The sequence below is a fragment of the Pantherophis guttatus genome, chromosome 13 (assembly GCF_059756535.1).
Source record: "Pantherophis guttatus breed Tessera chromosome 13, ASM5975653v1, whole genome shotgun sequence".
Taxonomy (NCBI): domain Eukaryota; kingdom Metazoa; phylum Chordata; class Lepidosauria; order Squamata; family Colubridae; genus Pantherophis; species Pantherophis guttatus.
The window spans coordinates 4,267,354-4,282,347 of NC_142075.1; the positions used below are offsets into that span (position 1 = coordinate 4,267,354).

At 43.7% G+C, this 14,994-nt stretch overlaps 1 protein-coding gene across 7 annotated transcripts in view; it reads right to left on the minus strand.

The window, feature by feature from the left end:
- Positions 1–14,994, minus strand: part of IQCH (IQ motif containing H) — a 128,152-nt gene that overhangs the window by 84,945 nt on the left and 28,213 nt on the right. For all 7 annotated transcript variants that reach the window (XR_015729730.1, XM_034435468.2, XM_034435466.2 and 4 more), the window contains 4 exons: positions 14,329–14,457; positions 11,694–11,956; positions 7,924–8,475; positions 6,428–6,494 (listed from right to left, as the gene is read on the minus strand). Coding sequence is in view for 6 of the 7 variants with exons in the window: in XM_034435468.2 (XP_034291359.2) it covers positions 6,428–6,494; positions 7,924–8,475; positions 11,694–11,956; positions 14,329–14,457 (1,011 nt within the window). In the remaining variant the exon portion in view is untranslated. The remainder of the gene's footprint in view (positions 1–6,427; positions 6,495–7,923; positions 8,476–11,693; positions 11,957–14,328; positions 14,458–14,994) is intronic.

Genomic DNA, 14,994 nt, shown 5'->3' on the forward strand with positions numbered 1-14,994 from the left:
ATGGTATCAAAAAGTAATCTAAATTCAATCCATTTCAGCAGACTGGGATACCTTAAAATATGTAACCGTTAAGGTCCGAGTTTCTGATACTCTGCCCCTAAACATTTCATTGAGGGGGGAAAATTCCCCATCTGGTAATAGAATTTATTCGCCTAAATGCCCTTAAGTCGTCATAAATGGTCTTGCATGGATTATTGAGACAGAAAGGTGCAAAAGACAACTCGCTCGCAAAACAAGACGAAGAGAAAGTATAACCAGCACTTCCAGAGATGGGTAGAAGCCGGAAAGATCCGAACTGCAAAGGGGGGGAAAACCCTAAGTTTCTTCAAGAGAAAAGTCCCTCCATTCCCTAGCAGGATTCTTAGTTTTTTGATCCTGCATGAAAAGTAAATTATCTCTCTCCCTTTTTCTCCCCCCACCCCTGTGTACGTGTGTGTCTATGTAGAGAATAGAATAGAATAGAATAGAATAGAATAGAATAGAATAGAATAGAATAGAATAGAATAGAACAGAACAGAACAGAAAAAGGAACAAAGAACAGAACAGAATATTCTTTATTGGCCAAATGTGATTGGACATACAAGGAATTTATCTCTAGTGCATAAACTCTCAGTGTACGCAAACAACAACAAAATATTATAATCATAAGATACCAACAGGAGACGATAGTAGAAAAGGTAAGAAGGCTAATAGTAATACAGCCCTACTACATGGGTATGTAAGTCTATTTTGAGCCTCACTTGTATGACAAGAGCCTTGGTGGTGCAGCAGACTAAAGTGCTGTTAAGTAGCACCAGCTGCCTTCAATTACTTCAAGTTCAAATCTCACCAGACTCAAGGTTGACTCAGCCTTCCATCCTTCCGAGGTAGGTAAAATGAGGACCCGGTTTGTGGGGGCAATAAGCTGACTTTGTATAAAAAAGAACACCGCTTAGAGGGGCCCGAAAGCCCTACTAAGCAGGTATATACAAAAGTATGAAGGCTATTGCTTAATGAATTGTAAGCCGCCTTGAGTCTCCGGAGAATGGGCGGCATATAAATCGAACCAATCAATCAATCAATCAACCAATCAATCAATCAATCAAATCAATCAATCAATAAATAAACACACTACTTCAAAAAGCAGGGCTGGATGAAAATTCTTAACAGCTTTACAAAGGAACTAATTCCTGGTCCTGGGATGCCATCACAGCAGGGGATCCTTCCCTGGGGTGGACCTTCCCATACTATAGATCCACCTGATTCTGCCTAGTGCTTAATGGGGATCAAGGGCCAACCTCAAGTCAAAAGCCTGAGTGTTTCAGTGTGGCCAACGGCATGGAGAATGAAAACAGGAAACAGGTATAGACCATAGAATGACAGGGCTGGAAGATACCTTAAGAGGCCTTCTAATTCAGAGGTCTTCTTCTATCCCTCTGGCAGGAGACCTTGGAACCATCCAGTTCAAATGGATGGGATATTCCAAGATGTTAAAGCATTTGGGTCTCAAAGACTCCTGCGACAAATGAAACGGTGGCAGACGAATGTCAGGTTTCATTGATGGGGATTTAACTCAAAATTCATGGAATTCTCAACTCTATCGCAGAAGACACATATAAAGCTTCTATAGCAGTGTTTCTCAACCTTGGTAGCTTGAAGATGGGTGGACTTCAACTCCCAGAATTCCCCCAGCCAGCAGCGCTGGCTGGGGGATTCTGGGAGTTGAAGTCCACCCATCTTCAAGCTTCCAAGGTTGAGAAACACTGTTCTATAGCTTTATAGAAGGGCAAGGTTTAGATCAGTCTCTCAACTTCAGCCTCTCAACCTCTGCTACTTTAAGGTCGGTGGACTTCAACTCCCAGAATTCCCCAGCCTGTATGATTGGGGAATTCTGGAAGTTGAAGTCCACCTATTTAAAGTTGTTGAAGTTGAGAAACGCTGAGCTAGAGTTGGCTGGGTTTTCTTTTGCAACTTCTCCCAGGTTTGTAATATTGATAACTAGACCTCTTATTCAGCAGTTAAAGTAGCATTCAAATAGGTAGGACATTAGTGCATTATATGGCAGAAGAAAAAGCCTGCAAAATCATCCATTGGATCGAGTCCCACCAACTGCTATGGGGCAGAACTGTTCGTATCATTAGTAAGTAACCCCCCCAAAAGGCCACATTTTAATTTGATGAAAGCTCTTTCATATCAATACAATTCAAAAAATAATGGAATAGAATGTTCACATTTGTTTTAAAAATGCCCATATTCATTTGAGAAGTGGTAGGATACAACCTTTGTCTATTTCCTATTATTCTAATTATACAGTCTGTTATTAAACTGTATTATTTGTTTGAGGTCCTGAATAATCAGAAAAGAGAAAAAATGAAAAGATTCCCATAGATTAAGAATATATCCCCAACTTTCAATTTAAGAGCATTTCTAATGTGGGGGAATTTAAACCGAAAGCAACATCTCAGTAAAAACACTTCTTCAAGCCACAAAATATTATTCTGTCATAAATTCAACCAAGTGATGGCTCTTCGGTATCAATGGATCGCAGGAAATGACTTTCCAATGATCATTTCAAAGTTTTCATTTTCACAAGCTTTTTATACAGGCTCATGAAATACTGCAGTGTCATTATTGGTTAATATAGCACAAACTGAAGAATAATTAATCACTAAATGTATTCAAGGGTAGCTTTATTTTTTGAATATAAAAAGTTTGTATTGGGCCAACAGGCATGCACACACTTGTAAGAGAAAGCTAGTTAGTTAGTTAGTTAGTTAGTTGACTTTATTCCTTGACCTTCATGAAATGCAACTAGAGTTTGCAAACAACAGCTCCTGAATGAAGATGAAACTATGCAAAACGCTGGCATCAAATCATTATGTCTGCAAATGCACACAGTACAATGCAGGGAACCATTTTGTTTGGTTTTTGATTTTGGTCTCTAATCCAGCTTCCCGTCTCCATTTTAAGATGATGCCATCTTACTGGCTCATATTTATGACGGTTGCAGTATCCCGGGGTCCTTTTGCGACATTCTGACAAGCAAAGTCAATACGGAAGCCAAACTCACTTAACAACCATGTCACTAACTTAACAGCTGCAGTGATTCAGTTAACAACTGTGGCAAGAAAGGTCATAAAATGGGGCAAACCTCATTTAACAGATGCCTCACTTAGCAACAGAAATGTTGGGCTCAAATGTGGTCATAAGTCAAGGTCTACCTGTACTTTAAAATTGCCTTGAGTTACTTATAAAGAAATAAAGGCTGGATAAAAATCAAATAAATAAAATGAAAGAAATAAAATCTGACTTTTTGAAACAACAATTCTGTTCTTGTTAGATATAGATCCCAACGTTTCTCCAAGAGCTCAAGTCAGCGTTCATGGCATTTTTGCCACCTACAACCCTGTGAGGTAGGATGGGCTGGGAGGAGCTTCTGTGGTTGAGGGAAGACCTGAACCTGGATCTCAAAATCCTAAATACTATTTGATGATCTCAGGAAGCCTAACTCTAACCTCTTCCTACAGAGTTTTATAGGGAAGCATCCCATACCACATATAACTTCAGCCTAAAGATGAAGCTGTTGACCTAAGAGGACAATTAAAAAAACATTCTGTAAACATGTTTAAGTACCCTTTTGGGAGATTTAAAAAAAAGCTTGACTAAAAGGGAAAAAAGTGTATTAACATATTAACAAATGTTACTTCAGAATAAGCATGTACTGTATATATATATACCATTGCAGGTTTGGTTAAAAAAAAAGTGATTTTTTTTTTTTTTAATTTGATTTATATGCCGCCCTTCTCCGAAGACTCAGGGCGGCTTACAATGTGCTCAGCAATAGCCTTCATCCTTTTGTATATTTATACAAAGTCAGCTTATTGCCCCCACAAACTGGGTCCTCATTTCACCTACCTTTGAAAGGATGGAAGGCTGAGTCAACCTTGAGCCTGGAGAGATTCGAACCTGCAGTAATTGCAGGCAGCTGGTCTTAAGCAGCTTAATAACAGGGTGCCTTAAACCCTAGTACTACCAAGGCTCTTTTATTTTATTATTATTATTTTATTATTTTATTATTAGCGGCATCAGTCAAGGACTCTCAAATGTGGCGACAGTAGCAGCAGAAAGCCACACATTCCAGCTATAGTTTGTTCCTCCAGGAACTGGGACTCAGGACCCTTTGAACTCAGCTGCATTATTTCCATCTAAGGCTATTTTATTCCTTGGAATTACAAAACTGTCCTTCCCAGATTGGGCAAAGACATATATTCTCAAATCTATCAAATCTAACATTTATTAAAACTGCAAGTATGCCAAAGATTATGGTTCTCTAGTTATATTTGATCATGTTATTTTCTGCCTAAAATGTCTTCAAAAAAAGAGCAATAATTTATTTAAAAGAGATTAATATTTTTGCAGATTTTGCATTTGTGACATTTGTTCACCGAAAGGGAAAATAAATGATGTCAAGACTATTAACCCATTTTCACTTCCTGAAAAGCCTCCCTGCCTTTTTACTGTATCCAAGTCAGGATTCCTGGAAGGAGAGATGAGGTGTTGCCTATATCTGGTTTTAAGAAACTAAGGATGTTCTAAAATGCTGCTTGCATGTCAATCAAAAGCAGTAGAAAGTTTGTTTTTTTAAAAAAAAAGAAAGGAAAGAAAAATTTTGTGATGTGCACACCGCAAACTTCAGCGCAGGTGGCTAAATTCTGCACAGCAGCAATGGGAATTCATCGGAAACAGGTGATTAATCCATCATAACTATTTTATGCAAGTAATGCAGCAAACCCTTTTGCATTACCACTCTCTTGCATTTTAGTATTTAATGACTACGGGCCTCACAGTTTAAGGATTGATATTATAGTTAGGCCATGCTGCGTTTTGCTCGTGTGCAACTGACAGATGGGATGCCAAATTGTGATTTTGATCTAGATTTTGATCTAGGAGCCTTAGTGGCACAGCGGACTAAAGTGCTGTTAAGTAGCACTTAGCTGCCAGCTGCCTGCAAATACTGCGAGTTCAAATCTCACTAGGCTCAAGGTTGACTCAGCCTTCCATCCTTCCGAGGTAGGTAAAATGAGGACCCGGATTGTGGGGGCAATAAGCTGACTTTGTATAAAAAAAAACCACTGCTTGGGGGGGGGGGGGGCGAAAGCCCTACTAAGCAGATATATTCAAAAGTATGAAGGCTATTGCTTAACGCATTGTAAGCCGCCCTGAGTCTCCGGAGAAGGGCGGCATATAAATCGAACAAATAAATAAGTAAATAAATAAATTTTATCTATTGCTATTTAATTCTAGAATTTTTAACTGGATATTGCTTGAGTGTTTTTAACTTGCTCTGGCCTCTGGCCTTTGACTGAAATAAACACTGACTAAACATACCGGAAGCTTCACTTGAGACTTTACAGGGGGTCTGGAGAAGAGCAGGGCTATGGGGGCGATGGCCAAAGATGCTCAGAGATGCCCTTCCATCAACTGTTCAGTGAACCTCTGTAAACGCTACAGCCGCAGCAGCAGCCGCAGCCAGAGAGGGCTGCAATCAAAAGAAAGGCCGCTCGGATATCTTCCTCTACAGACATTTTCTGTACACCCCCCAATTAGAAGAAAGATAGCTGGTTTCTTTTAAAAGGTGGGCCTCTGTTCCAGCCATTTCCTAGAAAGATCCTTTTGAGAAACATCTTTTATTGACAAACCCCCACTGCTGCACAGGGAAACGGCTCTTAAGGCCCCCCAATTCATAAATGTAATTAAATAATTACCCGAGTGCTAATTAACATGGAGCTGCAGATTATTTAAGCGCACACACAAACACACAAAAACCACCCCACTATTCAACTTCTTAATTATTCTTGTTCACCACAGCATTTCCTTTTGCTGAGGCGCCCAAGGTGCAAATAAACCCTCCCATCTGCTCGTAATTAGAACTAAATAATTTCAGAGAATGCGGCTTATCATTTTGACTGCACATTTGATTAAAAGCAGGGTGCAAACAGCATCCTGGCTTATCGGCGCAATAGCACCCAAGCCAGCAAACCCACATCCCCTCCTCGCGGAAGGCGAGAAGAACAGGGTGTCTGTGAGGCTGGGGGTACCGGGGGAGGGGAGGGTGTTCTAAGGGGAGGGCAGCGAGGGAAGGAAAAGGGGGCGGGAGGGGGGAGAGAATACAACTTTTTAGTTCATTTCATACAGAGGGAAGCGAATTACCGCAAATCACCTCTCCGCTGAATAGCGGCCTCTACATAATGACTTTATTTGCTTAATCCCCAAATTAAACGCCGCCGTTTCAAGTGAAGGCCCTGCGTTATTACTCTCATCATGTCGACAACATTTTCCTGCCGAGACCAATTTGAATAAAACAAGGCCTTCCTTGAACTCAATCAAGGAGTCATAATGCGGTGTGTAATAGGGGTTGCTGATAGACCCAGAGACAAAAGCATTCTACCTAACGATGGGATATGGATAATCGTCCTCCTAGAGCTCCTGATGCGATTCCAGTTGGCGGCCAGATGCTAAAAATCAAGAAAAGGCATTGATCAGTGACAGGAGGGACCTGCCGCGGATGCAACCCAGCCGAACTTCAGCTGTTCCCCCTCCTCCCTTTTTTCCCACTGTACAGTTAAGCCAGGCATAAATTATATTAATTGATTTAATCACATACTTAAAACATCTTCCCCAATTAATTTAATTAGATGGCTACATGAAGCTACTGGCAGGGGAAGATTAGAGGCTGATCACTTAATTAACAGAATATGAATGAAAAAAAAAGAGAGAGAGAGAGAGAGAGAGAGAAAGCAAACATAAATGAAATGGTGATCACTAATTAAAAGCTTGTCTGCAAACTTAAGTACTTTCTGACAAAGTAGTGACTGCCACAGAGGCGAGGGAGATTGTTTTTGTGGGCCACAAATCAAGTGCACGGTATTGTGTTGTAACGGAAGAGTAGGGGAGAGGGACTGCGGAAGAGAGGAGGTGGGAAGAGGGCACTGCCTTTGCTGCTGGAGGAGGCAGGGCCACACCAAACTGTCTCTCGGGAACACGGAATCCATGCCGTGACTACACCATCTTGACTACCGCAATGTGCTCTGTGCGGAGCTGCCCTTGAACCCTGAAATTTCCACCGATGCAAAATCCAGCAGCTGCCAGAGATTGCTAGAAGTGCTGGCCTTTAAAACCCACAGGCAGAGTTTCTCAATCTCAGGCACTGATGTGTGGACCTCAATTTACAGCATCCTGGGAGTTTGTTTTTAAAACTTCTGCTAGACCCTTTGTGTAGTTTACCTGATCCAGAAAGGCAGGCTATAAATGGCATAAAAAGTAAAAATAATCTACGGATAAAACTGAAAGTATGGTAGTACTGTACAGGTATCTAGTAAAATTGGAAGGAGAGGACAGAGGCAGGGAAGGAGATGGCGTAATGATGTCCAGGGCTTGGCATTGGCAGAAGCTGGACAGTTGACAGGTACCACCGACCGCTACTATTTCCAGAAGCAACAGTCTGGCTATTAATGCATGTGCCCCCCCCCCGTCTCACCCCCCTCCCCTCTTTCTGGGTTGTGCCTTTTAAACCTGAAGTCAGAAAAACTAAAAAGAGAGCAGAACCGAAGTGATTCCTCAAAACAACTCTTAAGAAGCATGGTGCTAAATACAATCAAAAGCTGTCTATTGCAAACCTACCAAATCCCATTTTTTGACAAGAAGGACCCAAGTCAAATCAGAGGGATTTTGTTTTCTCCATTTCACACCGCAAAGGAAAAGCAGCAGTTGTTCAAAGGGGAGGGAGGGGGGGAATGGAGGCAGACTGTAGCCACCAAAGGCTGCACATTTAATGATGCGTAAAATATGCTTGGACAAGGGTAGTGTTGAATAGGGCGGGGGGGAAGGAACATTTGATTGCAATCATTGTGCACGGATGCTGAGACAAAGGGGCCAAGCAACTACCTTGGTCCTGAGGTGGAAGTTCTCCAGGTGTTTCTGCCGAGACTCCTTCAGGGTCTTTCGGACACGCTGCAAGTGAACGTGGATCAACCAAGAAATGGCAATGATGCCCGAGGCCCACTGCCGATGCCTGAATCCAATGTAGGATTTTCTCAATTTGTAGCACTTCCATGTTGCCTGGATCTTGATGGCGGCTTTTTCGGTCCCGTTTTGGCCTTTGTATCTCCGGCCAGGCTGCTTTAAAAATTTCTGAACGGTGGAGACGTTCTTTAAGACCGAGAGGATTTCCTCCCGGGTGGCTCTCTGGTTTAGCTCAAAATCCGGGACCAGGTCCATCACTTTCTTCCCCATGACGATGGCCAGAGGAATGGCGTACTCCTTCATCAGAACCTCCACTTGCTGCAGGAAGGAGAAGACGCTTCCCCAGAGGAGGCAGCAGTACTGCTTGAACTGAACCAGGTCGGAGGCCGCGTAGTCAAGGACGCCTTTGCAGACGGGGATTTCAAACTCAAAAGCCACCTTCTTGAAGGTCTCCGGCGGGATCGCTTCTGGGGTCTAAAGAGAAGGAGGGAGAGAAAGAAGACGGACTGATATGAAAAAGTGCCCCCCACCTCCCCAGGAGCAGTGGAGATACGCGGTCTTCTCATGTACAGGCAGTCCTCAACTTACAACCATAAATGAGCCCAAAATTTCTGTTGCTAAGTGAGATAGTTGTTAAGTGAGTTTTGTCCAATTTTAAGACCTTTCTGGCCACAGTTGCTTAGTGAAACGCTGCAGTTGTGGAGTTAGTAGCACGGTTATTAAACGAATCAGGCTTCCCCGTTGACTTTGCTTGTCAGAAGGTTGCAAAAAGGGACACTGCAACCGTCATAAATGTGAGTCAGTTGCCGAGCGTCTGAATGTTGGTCACGTGAGCATGGGGATGCTGCAATGGTTGTAAGTCTGAAAAACGCTCATAAGTCATTTTTTCTCAGAGCATTTGCACCTTTGAACAGTCACTAAACAAACTGTTTTAAGTCGAGGACTATCTGTAGCTCATTCTGGTGGGGCACTGAAGGAAAGATGGGTCACAAAACTTAGGAATCAATAAGGAAAATTGACAGTTGTACTAAAATGGCTGTGGTGAGTCACTTTATTGCAGTTTGAGATCAGTACGAGAAGCAAATCCTGAGCCCTCTGTGAATCTAAATCTAGAGAAACCAGTAAATTACATTGGAGAGAAAATTAAAATACAGGAGGGGCCTTGGAGGCCTTCTAGTCTTACCTCCTGCCCAAGGCAGGAGACCTGAAACCATCCCACTCTGTTCTTGTACACCTTCAGCGATGGAGCAGACATAACTCCAGGAGGCAAGTTATTCTATTGATTAATGTTCTCAGTGTCAGAAAACTTCTCCTTACGTCTAGGTTGGATCTCTCTTTAGGGACTAATCTTATGCTGCCTTTGAAGAATAAGTCAGTCCCCTCTTCTCTAGGACATCAAGAGCCGTGATAGCCTACTATTGAAGAATGGACACTAAAAGTAGTGAATTTAGCAGAGATGGCCAAAATTTCAGCGTATTTGAAGGACCATTCAAATGAAAAATATATTTTGGAATGGAGAAGATGGATTGACTATATTCAAAACAAATATCGGATTAAAAAGTTTCAAATAGTTTATGAACGAATAAAGAGATTTTAGAAAGTATTTAAATCTAGTCATGTAAAAGGGGAGTTAAAAGTACAAGAGGGAGATAGGAGTCTATAGATAGTTAGCATATGTTAGTATATGACTGTTAAATGCTATACCCTGTATTTTGCTCTGGGAAGTCGGGGGGGGGGGAGGGCTGGGGAGGGAGGGGGGATAGGAAAATATTTTTAAATTTTTAAAAACTTTTTAATAAAAAAAAAAAAAAGAGCCGCGATAGCGCAGTGATTAGAATGCAGTATTGCAGGCTAACTCTGTCCATTGCCAGGAGTTTGATCCTGACCGGCTCAAAGTTAACTCAGCCTTCCATCCTTCCGAGGTTGGTAAAATGAGGACCCAGATGGTTGGGGGCAAGAGGCTGATTCTGTAAAATGCTTAGAGAGGGCCGTAAAGCACTGTGAAATGGTATATAACTCTAAGTGTTATTGCTATCAAAAGCAATGTGATCACACTGCAGCCTAGGGCTGGGAGTTATGGGCATGCTATGCACAGCTTGTGCTCTTGAAATCCCTTCCTCTCCACTCTCTCTGCTCTGCGGGGGTAGATAAAAAAAAAGCAAGTGATTTCTGTAGGTAATCTCTCCTTTCCCTGACTGTGCTCCCCTCCCGAAAGAAGATTAGAAAGTTTGGAGAAGAAGAGAATGCAACATTGCAACATTGCAACAGGAGAGTCCAGTTTCTCTGCTCTGCAAGGGGGGAAAAAAATCACAGGTCAGGCATTGGATAATGTGAACTATGATTGTGATGGGGATCATGTGACTGAGGGGCACTGGTGGGAAGGTTGCAAATGGCTGTAAAATTATTTTTTTCAGCACTGCCGTAACTTTGAGCAGTCCCTGAACTGCACGTCTATAAAACAACCTGACTAGAACCCATGATTAAAACCCAAAAGGAACAATCTCTGTTTAGGCTGTAAATGTGGTACTATCTAAAATTGTGTAGTATGTGGTAACGTCTAAAATTTATAAAAATGTGACGCAGGGGTGAAATCCAGCAGGTTCTAGAGAACCGGTAGCGGAAATTTTGAGTAGTTTGGAGAACCAGAAAATACCACCTCTGGCTGGCCCCAGAGTGGGGAGGGAATGGGGATTTTGCAGTATCCTTCCCCTGCCACGCTCACCAAGGCACGCCCACAGAACTGGTAGGGAAAAATTTCGGATTTCACCCCTGATCTGATGATATCTAAAATGTACGTAATGTGATCATATCTGAAGTTACATAAAACTTGGTAAGACCTAAAATGCCTGTGTGTAGCCGCAGGAAGTTGTTCCATCAAGGCCCAGAAATCTTACGTGGGACTCTCGTACCTTTGCCAACGTCCCAAAGGTGCTTTTTTTTCAAGAGGCAACTGGACTTTCTGGTTTTTCTTTGAAGACGTTTCGCTTCTCATCCAAGAAGCTTCTTCAGCTCTGACTGGATGGTGTGGAATGGAAGGATTTGTCCACCCCAAGGATAAAACACCCAGACAGAAAATGAGCAACGTGGTATAGGCAGTACAATGCAGTGAAATATGTGCAGATCTGTACATTGGGGAAACAAAACAACCACTTCATAAACGCAGGGCACAACATAGGAGAACAAACACATCAAGACTAGATTCAGCAGTCCATCTGCTTTTAAAAGGCAAAGGCCACTCTTTGGAAGACAACAAAGTCCATATTTTGGACAGAGCGGACTGCTGGTTTGAAAGAGGGGTCAAAGAGGCCATCTATGTCAAAATTGAACAGCCCTCCCTCAACAGAGGGGGAAGGATACAACATCGTCTATCTCCAGTCTACAACACAGTCCTTTCAGCAGTTCCAAGAAGGCTCCACACCCATTTGCACTATTCAGGTGACCCTGAGGACACAGATAAACCTCCAGGTGACTTTAATGACCCGCTAAAAGAATGCAAATGTCCAGCTGTCTGCAAGGAGTATAAATCCTTCCATTCCCCACCATTCAGTCAGAGCTGAAGAAGCTTCTAGGATGAGAAGCAAAACGTCTTCAAAGAAAAACCAGAAAGTCCAGTTGCCTCTTGAAAAAGAAAAGAAAAAGCACCTGTGGGACAACCATGACCTGGATGACGGAGGATCTCCATAGACATGTACCTTTGCCAAGCAAACCGAAGAGGCGGCTGACTCCCTTAGTCTCATGGCCTGAAGTAGCTGCTGCTGTTTGAGTTTCTTGGAGGAAATGACGGAGATGCAGGATGGTGGGGGTGCGATGCTCCCCTTGGTTCCTTTCTTCTCCTTTCCACCTTCTGCTGGGTGCTCGGAGACCTGGGTGGGCTTCTGAGAGGGGAGGGGAGCCACTTCTACCTTCTCGCTCTGCCGAGCCCCCTCTATGGCACAGATAAAGCGGCTTTGAAAACCTTCCAGGAAAAGAAAAGGTCAGGGTGCTCAAAATCCTCAGACATATAATTTTGCCACCCCAAAAGCCATGTTGAACTGAGATCTGATCTATTTTTCTTGCCTACATTAAACAACGAACAAACCAGTGTTGAAATGTAAAATTTGTTACTACCGGTTCTGTGGGCGTGGCTTGGGGGGGTAATGTGACTGGGTGGGTGTGGCCAACTTTTTTTTAAAAAAAAACTTTTAAAACCATTTTTTTTTGCAACCTCTTCGGCCAAAGAGGTTGTAAAAAAATGCTTTTAAAAGCCTCTGACATCCCAGCTGAGTTGCCTGATCGGCAGAGGCTTTTTTTCTTTTAAAAACATTTTTTCTACAACCTCTTCAGCTGAAGAGGTTGTAGACAAAATGATTTAAAAAGCCTCTGACGATCCCAGCTGAGCCGCACGATCATCAGAGGCTTTTTTTTTTTTTACTTTTAAAAGCATTTTTTCGGCTGAAGAGGTTGTAGAAAAAAATGCTTTTAAAAATTAAAAAAAAAAGCCTCCTATGATCGCGCGGCTCAGCTGGGCATGAGGGGGAGGGATTTTTGCTACCAGTTCTTCGAACCACCCACCGCCATTGCTACCGGATCAGGCGATCCGGTCCAAACCAGGAGCATTTCACCCCTGGAACAAACCCACAATCATAGCCAACCAACAGGTTAGAGATTAACCCTCTAATAAAACATGATAACAGGGTCCCAATAAAGGCAAGGGGGTCAAACTATTTTCCAAAGCACCAGAAGACAAGGCAAGAAACAATGGATGGAAACTAATCTGGGAGAGAAGCAACCTAGAATTAAGGAGAAATTTCCTGACGGTGAGAACAATCAACCTGTGGAACGGCTTGCCTTCAGAAATTGTGGGTGCTCCATCACTGGAGGTTTTTAAGAAGAAATTGGACAGCTATTTGTCCGGAATGGTATAGGGCCCGGGATGGCGAACCTATGGAACACATGCCACAGGTGGCATGCAGGTGGCACTCTGTGGGCACACCAGACGTTGCCCAGACCAGCTCCATCACGCATGCGTGTGTGCCTCCCGCCAGCCAGCTGGTTTTCGGTCTCTACCACCCATGTGCGGGGCGAGGGGCGCATGCGTGAAGGGATGCAGGTTGGTGCAGGGGGCTTTCCAGGCCCAAAATGGGGTGCGGACGGGACTCATGTGGTGCCCTTGCGCCTCGTTTTGGCTTCCAGGTTGGTGCAGGAGGCTTTCCAGGCCCAAAACGGGGCACATGCCCCGTTTTGGGCCTGGAAAGCCTCCTGCACCAACCTGGAAGCCAAAACGAGGTGCAGGGGGCCGGGGCACATGCGCAGGAGGGTGCTTGCATTGCATTTTGGGGGTTCGGGCACGCGGGTGTGCATTCACGCATGTGTGCGCGCTTTGGGCACTCCGCACCGAAAAGGTTAAGCATCACGGGTATAGGGTCTGCTGCTTGAGCAAGGAGCTGAACTAGAAGACCTCCAAGGTCCCTTCCAACTCTGTTATTCTGTTAACGGGTGCACTGCTAAGGAAACACCCCTGGGGCTTCAAGTGGGAAGAAATAGAAGGTTTCTATTTCTTCTTCTTCTTCTTGATTCCTTTTGGGCTTTCAAGTTTCAAATCCCTGAGGATAACCAAGGAATCTTCGCGCATTACCAAACGACAGTTTATTTATTTTATTTTATTTTAATTTAATTTGTATACCGCCCTTCTCCCAAAGGGACTCAGGGCGGTGAACAGCCAAAATTAAAATACATACAATACAAAAGTTAAGATAATTAAAAGAGATTAAATCAATCGGCCTCCCAATTTAAGACCCCAAGTCTATAAAATTTAAAAATCCCATTAAAAACCATTTAGGCTAGGCCGGCTTGCTGGAATAAATAAATCTTCAGGGCCTTACGGAAGGTCCGGAGGTCCGGGATCAGTCGTATTCCAGGAGGTAGCTCATTCCACAGGGCGGGTGCCCCCACAGAGAAGGCTCTCCCCCTGGGGGCCGCCAGCCGACATTGCTTAACCGACGGCACCCTGAGGAGGCCCTCTCTGTGAAAGCGTATTGGCCGGTGGGAGGTTATCGGTAGCACAGGCGGTCTCGTAAGTACCCTGGCCCTAAGCAATGGAGCGCTTTAAAGATGTGAACCAACACCTTAAAGCGCACCTGGAAGATCACCGGGAGCCAGTGCAGCTCGCGCAGGAGAGGTGTTACATGGGAACGCCACGTCGCTCCCGTAATCACCCGCGCAGCCGCATTCTGGACCATTTGGAGCCTCCGGGTGCTCCTCAAGGGGAGCCCCATGTAGAGAGCATTGCAGTATAGTGGCTATTTGCCTTTCAACTGTGGGAGGCACCTACTTGGCTGCTTGACCTACCTGCGTCAACCTTCTTGTACTTTGTCTGAAATTCATGGAGAGGAACAGGTTTTGGCAGAATGGGTGGCTTCTCTAAAGTAATCCTAGCAGCACGTGGAATGAGTCCTCTTTCGATTAGATTTAGGATGCCTAGGAAGACACAAGGTTTCACACATTACTTCAAAGCAGTAGTGAAATGTAAAATTTGTTACTACCGGCTCTGTGGGCGTGGCTTGGTGGGGGGGTAATATGACTGAGTGGGTGTGGCCAACTTTTTTTTTTTTTTTTACTTTTAAAACCATTTTTTCTACAACGTCTTCGGCCGAAGAGGTTGTAAAAAAAAGTGCTTTTAAAAGCCTCTGACGATCCCAGCTGACTTGTCTGATCAGCAGAGGCTTTCTTTGTTTTTTTTAAAGCCTCTGACGATCCCAGCTGAGCCGCGCGATCATCAGAGGCTTTTTTTTTTACTTTTAAAAGCATTTTTTCGGCCAAAGAGGTTGTAGAAAAAATGCTTTTAAAAATAAAAAAAAAAGCCCCTGATGATTGCGCGGCTCAGCTGGGCAATGGGGGCAGCGCAGGGATTTTCGCTACCGGTTCCCCGAACCACCCATCTCCATCACCCGAAGAGGTTGTAGAAAAATGGTTTTAAAAGTTAAAAAAAAAAAGTTGGCCACACCCACTCAGACA